At 40.3% G+C, this 18,830-nt stretch overlaps 1 protein-coding gene across 2 annotated transcripts in view; it reads right to left on the bottom strand.

Moving 5' to 3' along the window:
- grk3 (G protein-coupled receptor kinase 3) overlaps window positions 1-18,424 on the bottom strand; it is a 45,060-nt gene extending 26,636 nt beyond the window's left edge. Inside the window, exon 1 of one of the 2 annotated variants that reach the window (XM_088355381.1) lies at window positions 16,738-18,424. In XM_088355381.1, coding sequence (XP_088211507.1) covers window positions 16,738-16,850 — 113 coding nt within the window. In that variant the 5' untranslated portion in view covers window positions 16,851-18,424. The remainder of the gene's footprint in view (window positions 1-16,737) is intronic. The other variant, XM_088355382.1, reaches the window with a different exon arrangement.
- Window positions 18,425-18,830: the final 406 nt, after the last annotated feature.

Below are 18,830 nucleotides of genomic sequence, written 5' to 3'. Positions count from 1 at the left end.
TTTTCATTTAGTTCGGCACCTTGCATGGCTGCATGGCCGCTATTGGTGTGTGAGTGTGTGTGAATGGGTAAGTGTGAAGCACATTGTAAAGCGCTTTGGGAGGTCTTCATTGACTTGAAAAGCGCTATATAAATGTAGATCATTTACCATTTCCAAATCCGCAATATATTGATTAAAACATTTATTTTTGATTGTACCAATTTGGTGTTCATTACCATTTGCCACATATTTATTCCAGCTTCATGCTAAATTTAAGAAAAGTTAAATATTTATTTGATTATACAACAAATCGTTTCAATAGTGACTAGTCAACTATTTAATAAAAGAATCGTTAATCGCAGCCCTACCAGCAAGATTTCTGTGTCAGTCTACAACATTTTGGTGCTGCTGTTTTATAGGGATGGAAGGAGCTCAACTGAACATTGAACATTTGATAAATGTATTTTATGCCTAAATTAAACCAAAAAAAGTGTCTTTAAAATGTTCCAAAAAAAAAAAAAAAAAAAAATCCAACCTCACAACCTAGTACACAATTAATTTCATTATTCGGAGTGCTTTTTGCCCCACCCTGAACTTCCTCTTTAGCGCTTTGAGATTGTTGCCGAGGCAACAATCCAACCAGCGCCCGATGATTGACAGCCTGCCAAGCAAGCGGTCTTGTGACCGCAACAGTTATAGAAACTGCTGCCTTTCTTCCCCTTCCATTTTGCACCCAGTCATTGTGCGTGCTCATCAACTTTGTCCGTACTTTTTTGTTCTTTTTTCTTTTTTTAAGAAAGTTCATGTGTCTTCAGTTGTTACGCGCATGGTACGACAAAATGGCCGCCTCCCCTAAAGATGTTGAACTTGGACAAACAGCTAGCTCATCATAATAGCTGTTGAACACTAACAGCCCAAAGCCACTGAGTGCAGAGTTACCGGTCGCTGTGTAAACGTGGCCCGTCATTCAATATTGACACATTCAACTCGTGAAGCTTCCACACAAAGTCTGACGTCAAGCCACAAAGTCACACGCTCGACTTGAAGACGACCAGGAGGCCATTTTGGGTTTCTTTTAAGTTGAGTTGATTTCAACATACAGAGATCCCCCAGTTTTTCGGGACCATAACCACCCGCAAAAAGTGAAAATCCGCGAAGTAGCGTCGCATTTTCAGAAAAGCCCCCAAAGGGTTAAACTTATCTTGAGATTACATCATTACCGACTGAGAGTTAATTAATGTTGCAAAATAACAATTACACCAAATGATAACACACAACAAAATTGCAGTTGAATCGTTTTGTCAATATACAAAAGTAAAACCAAATTGGGGGGCTTCTCCTTTTAGTGCAAGAAGGCAATTGAGAGAGCAGCCGGCTAGGAGCGCGCTTGCATCAAGTGTTCTCGAATGGAGAGATATCAGTGATGGTTAAACTATAACCGTGCCAAATGTAGCGATTTTCCACGAGTTGTTGCCCCAAGTCACCAGTTTCATGGCTAATGGACCTGGCGCTGGCAAGATGCAGGGTACGCAGCGGCGGCTTCGAAGATTTGTTAGCCTAGCCATTAGCTGTAGGCTGGACCAGCAGCTCCGCTCTTGTCTTTCCCAGACGCCGCCCGAGTCGCTTCTGGAATCTAATAATAATCCCATGTAGGACCCCCTGGAGAGCTCAATTTCGTTGCGCTCTTCACACTTTCCTTAGAGTCCAATTTAATTGATAATTTCACTTTCAATTTAAACAGCCACTAAAAGCTAGCGCTCGCTATGCTTCTTGGATTGTTTACGGAGGCAGCGCCCGCCCGCTGTTTGATGGCTTACACGCACACAGACAGTCAACGCCCACCCTAATAAGTACTTTCTGTCTGCAGAACACAATACATTGATATCAATAACAATAAAGACAAAATAAATTCAATTCTACATCTGCAAAAGAATGAACCAGCAATAACCGAAGCACAAAGTAACGAGGGGTTACTGTATCGTATTTATTCATGCATAACGCGTGTTATTTTTAACCTAAAAAACAACTATGGGTGCGCATTATACACGAGGTTGTACGATAGTATATTACCCTACTTTGGCAATGCTTGATCATTTGAAAAATATTGCTCACCATCGCAACAGTAATAAAACCACCTGAATCATAGCCATGAGACCAGCATCGATATAGATGACATAGGAAAAGGCATTACATGATATATATCGTCATCACACCATTTATATTCATGGTACCAGAGACAAAAGTTAGAGAATAAAGAAAACTGAAAGTCGTTCTGGAAGACATAAACACAAAAAAGCATGATGAGAGACACAACTTTTTTAGTATATCTGATGATGATGATTCGGACAGTAGTATATTACTATGATTGCGAGATGATTGATCGCTCGAAAATATCGCTTACCACAAATGCAAATAATTGAATGCAACCACATCCCTCGACCCACAAGTCACCTACGGTCTATTTCTTCGTAATTAAATCCAGGTCACTTGCACGGACGTTTTACATTAAAAACGGTAAATCTCGCTCGCTTGTGCGCAGGTGTGAGATGCCTCTTCATTACATTCTTTGCCAACACAAAAACGTGAGTTAAACGCTGTTGTTTTGCAGTATTATCAATATCTTAGAGTGATAGTTAGATGGCAACTCGGGCGGCGAATAGGAAGTGTCCTGCATATGACACCTCTTTTAAGCTTATTGTTGCTAATCATTCTGAAATTCACGGACATCGAGCAGTGAGCCGGAATTTCGCTGTGCCAGAGACTAATGTTAGAGAACAGAAAAACCAAAAAGTTGTATTGAATGATAAATAAAACCAAAAAAGCACGACAAGGGACATCCTGAAAGATCAAACACTAAGAAGCAGGACAGGGAACGTTTTTAATACAGATTTTTAATAAAGTTCGTAAACATGGCTTCTTGCAATAATATAATATTTTATATATTGTTTTGCTCAAACCAGCAGCTACGGCCGCTGGAAAAGCAAGTGCATCCTCTCCACCTGTCAACACTCCAGTTAATAACCACGTGAGTTTGAGATTACCTTTTTATAGAACCTTCCCTTTCTTAGTGCTTAATGTTAAAGCCCCTCTCTCGCTAAATGCAGTTAGGTCATTTTTTTATACAAATCAGAATTTATCCAAGCTTGCCGAGTTTGCGAAGACAAGTAGTATTAGCCCTGACAAAAGGCATCTATCGCCAGTGCAAATATAATTTTTGGAGTGCTCCTTTCATGCATAACTGACTTTATTGTCCAGTGAAAATTATGTAGTCTGTATTTTTGTACATTCTTTGAATGCTGCTTAGAAAGTGCATGAAAATCAGGCAGGCTGAAAGAGAAAACATTGTTAAAGCAAGAGTCTTTACCCAACTCAGTAACTTATTCTTGCCAATTTTCATAGTTTTTGGGAAATCTAAAGTATGGAAAAAGCTGCCAAGCCTACGCATAAAACAGATGAGAGCTGAGTTCATTGGCAACATCCATACACTAGCCTGTGTCGCACTGCCTTGCCCAGGGACACCCTCACAAATGACTTGGAGAGTGGGACTCCAACATACCACCCTGTCCAGTTCCTGGGCAAAACCGTCCGATCGGAGAAAAAAAAAACACATACACAAAAGGTTGCATCCAATCGCTTCTCTAATCACTTCTCAAAAATAATTTTAATTCTAATTTATCAATGGGTTCGCCTGAAAGCTGGCTTAAACAGAACTTTATTCTTTGCATTTTGACTCAACATTGTTTTTTTTTTTCTTTGTGGTTTTGAGTTCGGAATGAATGAATACTTACTTTTAGGGCAGAGTAATAATTTGAATTAATTTGATAGCTAGTTTTAAAAGTTGAAAATGATTCAGAGTTTAGTTGGAATTATTTTAATTTTATTTAACAATAGTTACTACCTAATAGCTAATGGAAGGCACGTTAGTCATAGGTTATGTGTAGCTGTTTTTGCACATGCCAATTAAATTAACCTTAAAAATAACTGATTTTAAAATCAGTTATTTTTAACTGAATATGAGAAACTGATTTTTTGTTTTGTTTTGTTTAAATGTTCTTTAGTGATAAAGTGTTTATTTATTGACCATTAGGTTTTCTTTGTATGGTGTATGCAACCAAAAGAAAGTGCCAAAAAGCATAAAGAATAAAGGCTACGGAGACTCAAAGTGACCAAACTCACAACTTTACTTCTCATTTTTTTGCGGATTTTGGGTATCCTTAGGAGCACGATGCAGGAAAATTGTGTCAGCAAACCACGAGTGATGCAATGCATATTGTAAAATGTGATACTTAGAATTTTGGAACAAAATAGTTTTTCCGTGTGAATTAGAATCTGGTATCAGTATTGTAACACACACACCGCTTTCCGTTAATGCTAAGATACGGCTCTTCTCTGAGTGAGATTAGGAGGCTTCCCTTGCTACTGGAAACCCGTACCGTTTCATGTGGGATAGCAAACCCCTACCCAAAAAAAGGAACGGCTTAGAGAGGGATGGGCGGTGCCAGGCTGTACTTGTTCAAGATTCGTCGCAGGAAGTGGTGCCCTAAGACCCAGGTAGTTGAGGGATCCGTGAACAATGAACATGATATGTAGAATGAGTGCTAATTTGTCAACCTACGGGTATTTAGAAAAATGCATGTTATATGACAGTTCATGTATTTTTGCTTATTATATAAATTGATGTTGCTTTTTTTTTTAAGTAAATAAAGCACTAGAAGGGACTGAATATAAGCACACCGTCTCAATGTTTTAGGTGGGGTTTCTTGTTTGAAGCTGATTAGAATCACAATAGTCCAGACCAACTGATAAGTTCTATATTTCTGGGGGCCAGCCATATCATTCCTTCATTTATTATTGTTTCGTTTGACTGGATTTTATTTTTCCTAGGAACTATGTATGGAGCCTCAGTGTCTTAGTGGAGTATTATTATTTATAAGCATTGCTCAACAATTTCGAGGAAGCCACGCTAATCATTTCATGAGTTGAATGCTAAAAAGTAAGGAAACCGCGGTGGGCGAGAGCTGAGTAGTCATATCTATTGTTTCGCTCTTGTGGGGAGAGGGAGAGACTGGTGAAAGTGACACTGACTGTAGCGACAATAAAAAAGCAATGGCGTGCTTACTGCACAAACTAGTAAACATAGCAGATTGTGCAGGCAATAAGGCCACCAACCCTACACATTTACACTTTCTTGTTGGAAAGCGACCAAGTGTTTTTGGTCACACTGCAAATGTGTGTCTCTTTTACACATTTTTTGCAGACACCCCCCCCCCCAAAAAAAAAAGCAGGCTTATCGTACATGGACCACTGAACACAAAAGTGGATTCTCAGCAGCCCTTCAGAACCACAAGCTGCATCAGCACAAATGTGTATTCTGGTACAAGGTCCGGGTCAATAGTCCAACAGTTGCTAAAAATTCTTTTTTCCCTTTTGAAGACTTATTTTATAGTGCTGGGTGGTATTTATTTAAAGCTATGCAATAGTATAAATCCAATCCATTTGATGAATCTGCTATTTTAAAACTAAATGGTGATTTGATGTATAGAGACGCCTCATTACTTCGCACTTCAGTTATCGCTGGTTCCCTGCTTGGTCGATTTTAAATTGAATGGTCTTTATTGTCATTGATATCAACGTATTGTGGATTGTGTTCTGCAGATGACAGCACATAGCTAATGCTATCGCGAGCAGGATAGGGAGGGCTTTGTGTGTTGGGTGGGCTTGACTTTGTGTGCATGACTGTGGTAGCCTGGTGTATGCGGTCAGTCAAACAGCTGGCCGGGCACGCAATTCAATGCGTCCACCAAAACGAGTTGCGAAGCACGCCGACAGCTACTGCTAGTATTTCAGTGGCTTGTTAAATTGAAAAAAAGAGAAGTATCGATGAAATCGGACTAAAGAAAGTCAGAAGAGCGCAAAGAAATGGTGATCACCAGCAGGCGCTATGTGGATTATTATCGCATGTGGGAAAGGCCTAAGGCGGCGTTGGGAAAGCAAGCAATAGCAGTGCTATCGGTATAGTATACTGCTATAATTACGACTACGTAACAAAACACCCCTATTGAGCCTGTCTCTCACCTCCAATTCCATTACCCATAAAACGGGAAACTTGGAGCTAAAACTCGATAAAAACCGCTACATTCGTGACTTTTGTATTTTAATGAATGCGGAGACCTGGCTTCACCCATGGATCCCCAACGCTAGTGAGCAGCTCGCCGGTCGCCCTCTAGATCATTTACTTACACTGAAAGTGGAAGCCTTCCAATTTTGTCTTACAATTTCATGATGAAATACAACTGTAATTCTGTGTTTTCATGAGTAGATCTATAATTTTTATTTTTTTACAGTCATATACTCTCAATCTATATGGTCATCTCCAGGTAGGTTTGACCATTGGAAGTTTTTATGAAGGGGCGTCGCTACTTCGCAAAATTTCATGTTTCATGGGGGTTCTGGTTCCCTTTAACCGCGATAACAGAGGGGTTACTGTATACGTAAATACAACTGGACTTCCCTGCGGTGATGAGAGGTTCTTTAAAATGTCTACCTATAAGTTATTACAAAGTGGTACAACATTGTTTCACAAATTTGTGGCCTCCGTTTTAGTTAGGCAACAAACGATATTATCATTTGGTGTTTAAGACTATTGTATGTCCATGAATAGCTCAAAAATAAATCTATATATAATTTCCTGTATTACAAAAGAGTCACTGTATTAAATAGAACTTGTAGAAAACAAGAGACAGTATTCCCTTGATTTTCACAGCTAATCCGTTCCATAACCAACCGTATTAATTGAATTTCCGACATGTAGATAACATATATATTAAGGACTATATCATAAGAATAGGAATTTGTTTACTTGTATACATGCACAGTTCCCCTCATTCTACCACAAATCGCTGTGGACTTTAAGTACATAGGTAAATGCTTTACAAAAACTCCAACTCACGCGATAAAAAGCCTCAAACGCATTGGTTTATTCTCAAAGACATTTTAGTATTATTTAGTACCCACACTGTAAAAATGCATCAGTCATAAAGCGAATGCATCAGTTGTGTCCAAACATATGCAGTGTAAATCCATGCTTCCGAAAAGCCGTATAGAGCACAACTTACAAACAGAAAGGGCACAGGAATGGAGCCTACTTTTGGAGCAAGAGCAAACAAGCACGGTACTTTGTTGATTTTGGTAAGAGACATGAATTATATCATCCTTTTTTTAATGTCAAAAGTGATGTGGTAACGATGAATATTTGTTTGTTGACTTTTCATTTGTGCATAGCACTAAAAACGTCAACAATTCACAAAAAAGATATTCGCACAGCATCAGCTGTACAATAAAATATAATACATCGCATAATAAGGTTACTCTTGCTTTCCCCCTAATTGAAATTCTCACACACAGCATGTATATGGGAAGATTTGTTTTTTCACTTGACATGTAAGTAATTCATTTGGATTGCGCCCTAAAACAAATGGAAGTTCGGCCATTGGTTAAAGTACCTTCGCTCTTAAAATGACGTCGAAATTCCGCAATGTATCCAAAATTCGCAGAACCAATAATAGAAAAAGAGCTGTGACGCACCGGCGATGCAAAAGTGAATCGGTGATAGAGAACACAGTACTATAATTTATGTACTGCCCAAAAACATATTCATCTTCAGACATAGGCTAATTTCAATTGTTGAGCTGAAACCATCTGTGCTAGAGATAGTCAATTGAACTGAGACCTCAAAAATGGGGTACTTGCCTTTTGACAGTTCAAATTGATTAGTCAATAGTAACTATAATACCCACACAAGTGAAATGATCAATATAATACAGCAGGGGTCGGGAACCTTTTTGACTCAAAAAGCCATGAAAACATCAAATATATATCATTATGTATGAATATATGCTACTAATACTTTAAGGCAAAGTTCAACAAAACCACAAACCCGCTCTCCAGACCAAAGCCAATTCTTCAGTACATTTTATTTCAGCATGACGTTTCATGTATTGATCATATCTATGAAATAATAATAATGCCAGAGCCTGTGTCCCATATCAACACTTACCGCTTAAAATTTTTCTCTCTGTTAGTTACAGAAAGGGGCCTACTGGAGTTAGAAAATTTTCTTCTCGCTGAGGCCATCTTCTGGCTTAAATCATCATTGAAGCGTCTTTCAAGGTTACTCTGTGGTGTGTGTCAGTACATAGATGTGCTTGAATGAACTGGTTTTCTCATCTTTTTTGGGGTGGCATTCGGACTGTATTTGAAACAGGCCTTTTTTACTTTTACATTTGCATGCTACACTAACAAAAAACTGATGACACGCATGAAATCACTCAAACCCCCATGCCCCCCCCCCCCTTTATATCCTAATGCGGTGCGCGTCGCAGACAGCTTTGATTAAAGTAAAATGAAAGCACATAGGCGCGGTGGAAAAAACTATAACGGGCATCGTTAACACATACTTAAGAGAAGATATTGTACTTTCACCTTTTTAAGGGCACCTCAAATATTGCACCCCACACCTTTAAGATGGTTGAGGCTTATTTTGACTGTCATTTTTGTCGTAAATAACTGTTTCAAAAGGAGCGAGCGGAGTTCATTTGTAAGAACGTGACAAAATACGGCTAACAACAAGGATACCAATTTATTTAAGGGAGTGCGCTATATGTGAGGAGATACGCTCACCCAATCAAATTGCTGTGGGTGCATGGCTGGGATTTTCAGGTGTTTGCAGTTTGCTCTGTGGGTTTACATCATAAAGTAGTGTCTCAACAGTGAATATTGATTGCTTAATGAGCTTCAATGTAAAGGATTCCTTAGAGAAGTACAGCCAAAACGGGGTCTGTTGGTGTGACACCATGAGTGTGAACTGTAGTTGAAACTCTGCGCTATATATCTTGGACTGAACAAACATCCTACTGTATTGCTTTTGTATTGCGTACACTAAGTTTGAAAGTCACAGAGAAAATTGCTATAGCCCTGGATTTAACTCCAAGCCGGATGAGGGATCGTACACCTTTTTTATGGCCAAATTCATAAACGTTTTAGGGACGTTCAGAGCCAATGTTCCAAGTCTCCAGTATCATGGAAGGAAATCCAGCGTGAATCATGTATTTTGCATCATAAATATATCTGCTGCTTTTTACATGTGCGATTTTTAAATTTGCGCGTGCATTTATCAACACATATGATTTTTAGATCCTTAGTACATCGCAAAAGTATTTGTGGCTCCAAGCAATACCTGTGTAAATATTTTTGAGAAAAATCCCTAGCTGTTGGGTAAAGATGACATGATAATGCGTAGTTTACATTTTCAGTGACAAAAAGTCCTTCCCATTACTATTTGCCACAAGGAAACGCTACCTTAATTTTTTTGCATGGCCCATAACAAATTTCCCTAATTGATATATAATAATCCTTGCACTAACACATATGTCATAGTGCCCTATTTTAGGTGTAGCGAGCACCTGTCCCATAGGGGGCTATGACACTTCAGTGGAGAATACCATACGAACTAATGCCAGCTGACGTTTATCACGAGGAAAGAAATGCAATGGCAAAGCAAAGCTGCCAGAGAGCAGTGTAGGCATCATTTTGAATAAATGAAACTTTTGTTTCCAACATGACAAAAGCAAAAACAAATCGGAAAAAAAACGCAATGTTTACATGTTTGATAGTGAGTAGGATGAAGCATATGCTTATAAAATCCTACCCCCAGACTTCCTTAACAATTGCATCTCACATCTAGATCCGCTGTGTATTTACATGTAAAACAATTAACTTATAAATATACATATTTACATTGGCTCTGTGGATACACAGTCTCTTAATTGTCATCATTATCATCATATCACTACTACCATCTCTTTTTATACCATCATCATTGCTGTCTCCATTTATCTTTAGCATATTATATATTAGAGTATCTATTATGATAACATAGTTCTCTTGGGTGTTCATGGTGGAATTGACTGCTATGTTGTATGTGTTGTCCGTTATACAAGTATCTTTGGACCTGCTACCTTAGGGGATCCGCCCCCATGCAGTAGGACCACCATTCTTGAGTGTCCTGATCTGTGCATTAAAGAGACATGGTACGGGAGCTTGAGCCACATGCCTCCACCATCAAGCTCCCACTTGTCTGCCCTAACTCTGATATGTGCAGTTAAGACACTATTTGTATTATTTTTAAGATGTATATCTGTGATTGAATCCCCATTTATTGAGTTTTCTTTTCACTACCCTAACCAACATATTTATTCATCTCAGTTTTTTGCTCATAAATATAGGTACAGATTGTGATGGATTTGCATAATATGATGGTGACAGTTATATAATAACAATGTTCAACAATAGCAATAAGAATAGACATATGGTGGATAATGATAATAATAACAACAACAATGAACATAATAGTCATCATAGTCGTTTCAATAATAATAAGTTTAATTATTAGCTTGAGCCATCTATTGACTAGCTTACATTATTTGGATATGAGTAATACTAATAATAACAATAGTCACATACATTTTATAATAATGATCATCATAATAATAGTTATACCAGATTTAGTTTCACCCGTCTATTAACTCTATAATCCTAGTAATCACTACATATCATTCATTTTAAAGCAGATTTGTTGAGAAATATGGCAACAATTACAAGCATTTACAAACACTTCACCCAGAGTTCAAGCACTTTTTGATACTTGAAAACACTCAAATTCAAGCATTTTTAAGGATTGCAAGCACCTGTTCGAACCCTGGGGACCAATGATGTTCAGAAGTAAGTAAGTATTCAGAAGTATTGTTCAGAAGTAAGCTAAATTTTCAGCCCTCTACCATGAAGAACTTTAGAAACTGTTGAATATTTACTGTTGAGAAGCTGAAATTGAAAAAGAAAGGAAGGACGGATGCACGGTCGGACGGATGTACAAAGAGAAACACGTCGCATGCATCCTGTCTAGGGATTAACCTCGTCATTGCCGCTGCGGGGCGAGGTCGATTAGCCTGATCTGTGCGGCTTATCCCTTTGATGCGCTTAGCCAAACACGGTAACTTTGGCGCCTGATAATCGCTCAACATTTGGCAGCACGTCCGAGGGGGACATCCGATAAAATGTCGACACCAAGTACCCTTTCCTCCACCCATGACCCCAGAATTACCACCGTGCACTGCATTTGAGCGAAAACGTGCATGTGCATGACGGAACATTTTAGCGCCAAGTTAAGGAATATTCACACTTGCAAGGAAATCCGATTTCCTTGCAAGGACGCGACCTGTATAAGATTTATTAAAGCCTTTCAGAACGGCACATATCCAATTTTTTTTTACACCAGACCCAGGCCACTTACATATTTGGTCCTAAGTCCGGTACTGATCTTGTGTGTGAACGGTTGAGACGCATCCATGCAACTTGCACTTCATTGATAGGCGACAGACGTCGCCATACTTTGTTCAACAAGGTGGGAGGAAGCGGACAGCAAGCTTTTGGATTCGATTAATATTTAGGGGCACAACTCTTTTCATCCACCAGTGGACCAATAACTTTCAAACTGCTAGAATCGAATGCCAACGGCGGACCGCGAGTACTGCTGCAAAAACTGAGCACATTGTGTGTGACGTCAAAGGTTCTCTTCTGAGCATGCAGAACACTGGCGTTCCATAAGAGATTGCGCAAGTTACAGGAGATCAAATACAAATTGCATTTTGTCGGAAATGTGAACAATCTCACAAAAAGATCACATTTCGCAAAAAAATGTGAATTAAGCATTAAGCTCTGCAGTGTGAACCTAGCTTTTGATGCTTAGACAACCGCTAGATGTTCCAGGTCATATAAACTGTTTTTCAGACACTCAGAAGGACAAATTCTCCCCGGAACAAAATACTGAGACGACTTGCCACATGAAATTTCCGACTTACAGTGAATTATTTGACTGAAAAAGACACTTCAACATAGATATTTGGCATGATCTGTATGTTGGAAGCCTTGAATACAATATACTCAATAAAATTAGCCTTATCAGAGATGGTTGTTATTAAAGTGAAGTGCCTTCGTGTATTGTATTTTTTACTTTGGGGGTCTGTGGATCCTTTAACCTCTGGAGTCATAGGAGCACCATTTCCTGTGGTGTATTTTGGGCAAGTACAGCTTGGTGGCGCCCAACCCTTTCACATAATTTCTCATATTTTGAGGATACGGAAGTAAAACAATTGTATACCCATATTTGCATTCGGGATTTTTTTTTTTAATCATAGGAAAAAAATATTTTGAAAGTTTTCAAAATATATTCTAAGGGCTAAGGAAAAAGTACAGATCCAACTCAGTTTTGGTGTTTAAAATTATGAAATAGACCACTTGACGCAAAGATTAGTAAATCTTGCTTGAATACAAAGAAATTATTACTTATTTCACGTCTATTGATGAATTCAAGAATCATGGCTAGTTATTCGTGTAGTTGTCATTTTCGGTCACCGAATACACGTGTACTGAATAGTACTAGGTACATTAGAGATGTAAAGGAGAGAAGTTAAAAAATAATGTATACATTCTCCTACTCCAATTACCCTGTACAGATGCTATGAGTACTTTGCATGAGTATTAGTAGTTTCCTGTTAATTTTTAAATATTTATCGTTTTTTTTACTTAATCTATACATCCCCACAAGGCAAAAATTGGAAGAAATGAATGGCAATGTTCTCCTGCTATCTTGTCTATCTTCCAGTTCATGATGATAAAGTGAGAAGCCAATCAGGAGTCTCAACGGCATTCATGAGCCCAGATACTGGGAAATGAGGCACAGCATCAATAATCTTTAGTAGAATTGCTGCTGCAAGGTGAGCAGGTTGCACGCTGACTATTTTGGAAGGCAAAAGCTACTTCTTGTTTAAGATTCATGCGAGGGTCTGAAGCTTCAAGTAGTTGCAATTTGCAGGTATGCGGGGTTGAGCCCATGACAGCTTCGACAGCTTACGGGGGGTTTTGGAGCGCTTTCAATAAGCACTAATACTGTCAGTCACCACTAACAAGCTTGACTTTTCTTTTTTTGAGGAGAACTCAGTGCACGATCTGTGTGCTTGCAGAGTTTAGTCAAATACCCTTTAGACTTTTTTTTTTTGCTTGGTTAGCAGTAACATAGGGCTCAAGAGAGAGGGCAAGGAAATTCACACCCCAACAGATTCATGCACATTAAAATCAAAATGGTATTTCACAAGGAAACCACAAGTTACACACCAGTGATGGGACATAGTGACTTATAAGGAATAATATAAACATAATAATATGAAACTGTACCTTCTTTAACAGGATTTTCTATATTGATTAAAACACGGCAAATATTTAAAAGTGCTTTAAAGCAGCAGCTATGGCGTATAACTGCAGTTGCAGCATTTTGCCACTGTGGAGAAAGCAGCACTGTCACTTGAGTCAAAATAAACTAGCAAAAAATAAAGATTACATCATGATTTTACGGTAGTGAAGCAGAGGCACTCACCAGCAGTCACTAACCTAAAAAAAAAAAATACGGTATCTTCAATGTACACATTTTACATCAAGGCTGAACTATATTTATTGTCGGATTAACACATTCAGTGCTAATGACTGTATTAGCTGTCAATCGTCCCTATTCCATTGAATTAGGATGAAAGCGAATGAGTTAAAATTGAGTGATTACATTTCCCTAACATGTTTTCAAGTGTCCAATTAAATCATCAATCTTCAGCTCGGAGACCCTTTGCTCCCCTGGCCCACTGAATTGGACTGACTCCGGGGGAAGTTTTTTTTGGACGCCACACAGAGGAGGAAATGTTGTTGACCCTGCATATTAAAAAGGTGATCTTCCATTTGATTAGGACAATATTTTTACAGATGGTTACAATAGTGCACTTTTGGAAGCTCTGCTCATGCCTGATTGTGGTGACTACTTTGCAGCTCACCAGCATGCCCTCCGCCGAGACACCAGCAAACATGCAGTTTGAGGGCATTGATACAAAGTTAGTGTTACTTTATACAATCAGATTAAAATAGCAATTCTGAAAATGCAATGTTTTTAACTTAGCCAACACAAAAAGGACTGATCCCAGTAAGACATATCGTGTGGACGACTTTTTTATGTATGTGCAAAGTTTGCCGATGCACTCGGCAAACTTGAAACCGAATCCCGTCCTTCTTGATCAGCAATCAGCCCACGTTCATAAAGAGATATGTTACCGTTTAGTGACTGAAAGATAGGACTTGGATAATTTCCAGTTTAACAACTGTTTCAGGTCACAACGTTGGGTCTTTATGATTTGAATTTAATAGTTTAATTAAACATCAAGGTTTATTTCAGTTTTTACAATGTACAAGTGTAGCAAGGTGTTTTTGGAAGCATGTTTGCAAAGCCTCATGTCTTTAAGTGCGTGGACAACCAATGTCTATGCAAGGGAATTCACACTTGATGTTTAAGTGTTTTATATCATGATAACACTGTATCAGTACAATTTGAGATTAATTTGTTTTGTTTTTTTGCCAATCATATGTAGGTGTATGATGGACTGTTATATAAACATTCTTGTTGTTCTGGTTTCTCCTTTCCCACCCAAATAAATGTTTTTTATTCACTGATCCCTTCCTAATATTGCCAGATATACCGTAATCATTCGTGTATAGCTTGCACTCATAGAACACTAAACCCTATTCTTTAATTGAAAAATCGGTATAAAATTTGGTTACTTTTTCTCAGCACATACTAAGCATTACAAGAGAAAAATCTTGTTGAATACATTCTACCCTGATTAAATAATTGACAACAATAAACTATGAACAAAATACCAACCCGTGGGCCATTGTTATAGCCAAGGGAAATTCAATATGTACATGACAACTTCAAAGCATTCCAGAGCATGTTATATGGTCAGAACACCAAGTTTTCGCAGATTCGAATGTCAAACAATATAAGATAAAATCATATTTCCAGGCACGGTTGGCCTTTAAGTCAAACCATGACTAATATTCAAATTAAAACCCAAGATAATTTTTGTATGTAAACACATTCCAGATTAGTATCAATAGTGTAGGTTAGGATCTAGCGCTCTCCCCGCCGTGACCCTGGTTCAATCCCTGTTGCATCCAATGTTTTCCGATCGTGGTCAGCGATATTTATTGACTGACTAATCATTGCACAAATACGGTACTGTAGTACTGTACTACCTAGTGTTCCACAGAGCAGTGGTCAGCACATATGCCTATCACGCGAAAAGTCCCTGGTTCAAGACCTGGTGAGGGATGGGCGCCACCAGGCTGTACTTGACCAATACACACCGCAGGAAATGCTGCCCCTACACCCCTAGTAGTTATATCTAGAGTATAACATGCACCCAATATATGAGCTAAATTTTAGGTTAAAAAAAAAAATTCAAACAGGAATAAATAATTGATCTGGCAAAAATATTGCAATATTTTTTGTATACTAGTATATACTTTTAGTTCTATTACGCTGGCAACTACGTGGACAGCAGAGTAAGAATTTCATTGTGCAGGGAATCATAGTTCTTTACCGTGCATATGACAATAAATACTTTGAATTTGTCTTTATCAGATAGCAAAGCTCTCCTTGACATAAGTCATTGCCTTGCACATGCCAGCATCTTCACTCGTTAATGTGCGTGTGTACACAAGCAGGTTATGTGTTTACTTTGTGCCTTTATGGTTTAATATGCACGTGTGTCAGTAAACATTTGAAGGCACATAAAAATGAATGTTTGTTTTTGTGTATAAGTGTAAATAAGCACAGTGGTACTTCTTGGTACGAGCACTTTAAACACAAGAATTTTGGTATGCGGGGTTTATTTGCAACAAAACTCTTGTTTGCTATATGAAAGAAAATCCAGTTCACAAACAGTCCCAAAGGTTACCACTAGAGACCGCTCACTGCTCAGGACCACCAATATCTGTTCATCTAGTTTGAGCATGCAATCGGTTTGAGGCAAAAAAATGTGCAGATTTTTTTGTGTGTACGTTCATTTTAAGTTACAGTAACACAAATTTTAAGTGTAAAGTAATTGCTTATGTATCATCAACAGTCTCTCGATCCCATACCTGTCCACTTACACCAATTTCTCCTCTTATTAATAATCACAAATTCCGTGTTGATATAACCCTTACAAACACCCATGCACCTACTCACAACAAGACAAGATTTTGTAGAAAACCACGGCAGTATTAGAAAACTACGATGAGCTGAAATGGCAAAGACGATAGCGCTATTTTTTTTCTTTAAAAGAACCGCATAAAAATGTTATAAGGCATACACAACTTGAGATGATCAAATATCGTATAAAATAGGGGGGAGTGTTTAAGTTGACAGGTATCTAATCTCCAAAATTACTCCTTGCACCACCCGCCACTTTCTCTGCACCACGGGCACAAAATCATAACGATGCTCGTGATAAAATCGCATTTTATTTCATTAATATCATTTCATTACTGCATTATTTTATGTTTATATTCTCTTTTAATGCGTTTAATAGCTAATTCGGGTTCACTTTGATGCTTTGAGGAGCTTAGGAACGGGCCAATAAGTTTTAAATTATTTCATATGGAAAACATGCGCCAGTTATACGAGCAACGCTACAAGTAAGACACTGGAACAAGTTAAGCGCGTTTGAAGAGGTACCACCATATGTGCCGTGCACTGCTATTTAGTGTGTGTAGCGCTGATATTGCTGCAAGACCATGAATATGCAAATGACCTTGCCACACAGGCCAAGTGCGTGGACTTGATACCTGGGCTCTGGCAGTATGATCTTCTTGCTGGCTCTGGCGGCGGGGGTCGACTTGCTCTTCTCCATCGCCATCAAGTAGCTGACGTCGGCCAGGACGGCCTCCAGGTCCGCCATCTTCACGCTCGTTTGCTCGCTCGCTGTTTACAAACGCGGGGCTCCTCCGACGCCAGATGGGACCAGCATCAGGGTGGGGGGCGGCGGCGGCTGCTGCTGCTGCTGCCGGGAGGGGTTCCTTGTCAATATCCGCCACCGCCTCACAGTGCCATGCTGCTGCTGGCGATCTTCACAGAACGTTTAATCGGCGATCTTGTAATCCCATTAAGTGCCTTGAGGGATCCCCCCTCCTCCTCCCGGCTAGATGTTGCGCGTGTCCCCCCACGCCGGTCGAGTGGGAAACAGAGCGACTGGTTTTAGGGGGGCTTTCACGCAGCGCGCCTTAACTGCAACCGAGAAGCAAAAAAAAGATCCACCAGCTGGTGTTTCTTTCGCCTTTAAGAAAAAAACTAACGATCCTCTTTGCAATGCAAACGTCTCCGAGCGAGCAAACACGAGCAATGGGAGTCTCCTTTGCATTCGTCAAACACAAACACGGAATCTGCCCACTTTCTACCTGGCGAACACGTCGCCTCCCTAATCCGCGGATCGAAGCCTCATGAGCGGGGGAAGCGAAGGCTACCGCCGCCGTGTCCTGCTTCAATGCTAATAACGGAAACGTTCGCTTAGCATTCAGCTAGCTAGGAAGCTTAATGCTAACGACGATAGAGCGTCCGCTTAGCATACAGCTAGCCAGGGAGCGGAATGCTAACGAAGGTGACGTCTGGTTAGCATTCGACTATCCAGGAAGCTTAACACCAGAATGAGGACTGTTTAGCATTCAGCTAGCAGATAAGCTAAATGCTAACGACGGTGGCTGTAGCTTAGCATTCGGCTAGCCCGGGATGCTGGACGTTTACGTCCCGTTGCCTCGACAGCGACGCCGAAGCTCTATTTGTCAATAAGGTTTCCCCCCTCGGAGCTAATTACGCTAGGCTAGCGGGCTAGCAAACGCTTGACGCTAGCCCACTCCCCTCAAGGGGGAAGTCGGGAGGCTTTCCCTCCCCTCCCGAAAAACAAGGCGAACCGCGAGCGTCCGAGGTGACGTTAACGGGGCCCGGGGGCGTCCATGACGGCTTACGGAGCGTCAGCTGCAACCAGCGTGGGGCAAATTGGAATATCCAGAAAAGAGGAAGGGGGAACCACGACTTGACTCGCTCCACTGTTCCTTCGCGACGCAAATGGCGGATGCGACAAGAGCAATAAGCGGCGGGGGGAGGGGGGTTCCGCGCGGGCCACCGGGGAGACCACCGGAGCACTGGCCGGAAGCGTCCCAACGCACGGAAGGGAGCTTCGGGTGTCGGGTTGTCCCAGCTCCGGAGGTCTCTTCCCGACCCGGCTGAGTGAGCTCGGGGGTGCCTTCGTCCGGCAAGTCGGGCGGGAGGATTCGGTTCCCTCGTAGGGGCTCACGAAGCAGGTGCAGGTTGTTGGTCGGTTCCTGGAGCGGGCGTGTAGCGACGGCTGCTACCCGAGTTGTCCTCCGCGTTTTTGTCGATTTCCCCTTGATAGTGCTGCGGCGGCGGTGGGTGCCTCTGGCCGCTCCACTTCCTCCCACTGCGGCGGAGGAGGTGCACAAAACCCGGAGCGGCACGACTGATGGAGCCGGAACCCGATTCTGCTTGTCCCTCCTCGGTGAGGTTCGACTGAAAACGTTTGAGTAAAATATAATGCTCACGATATCGAACTTACACGTGGCGGACTTAACACTTTACTGACGAACAATAGAAATACAGATGAAGACGTCATTGAAGAGCGTGTGTGTGTGTTTGGCATCCAAACTTCTGTTGTTCCCGTCTCATTTCAAAGGTGACAGTGGTGCCTCTACTTCAAAGGAGGGTAGAGTAGCCAGAATGTAACTCAAGTAAAAGTACAGTTACTTCAGAATAATATTATTCAAGTAGAAGTAAAAATAAAGGGTAAATGGTCTGCATTTATATAGCGCTTTTCAAGTCAATGACGACCTCCCAAAGCACTTTACAATGTTCTTCACATTTACCCATT

Source organism: Urocampus carinirostris, chromosome 16 (genome assembly GCF_059441175.1).
Source record: "Urocampus carinirostris isolate Australia breed hairy pipefish chromosome 16, RoL_Ucar_1.0, whole genome shotgun sequence".
NCBI lineage: Eukaryota > Metazoa > Chordata > Actinopteri > Syngnathiformes > Syngnathidae > Urocampus > Urocampus carinirostris.
The sequence above is the reverse complement of the archived record's forward strand: the minus strand, read 5'-3'. Positions and strand labels throughout refer to the sequence as shown.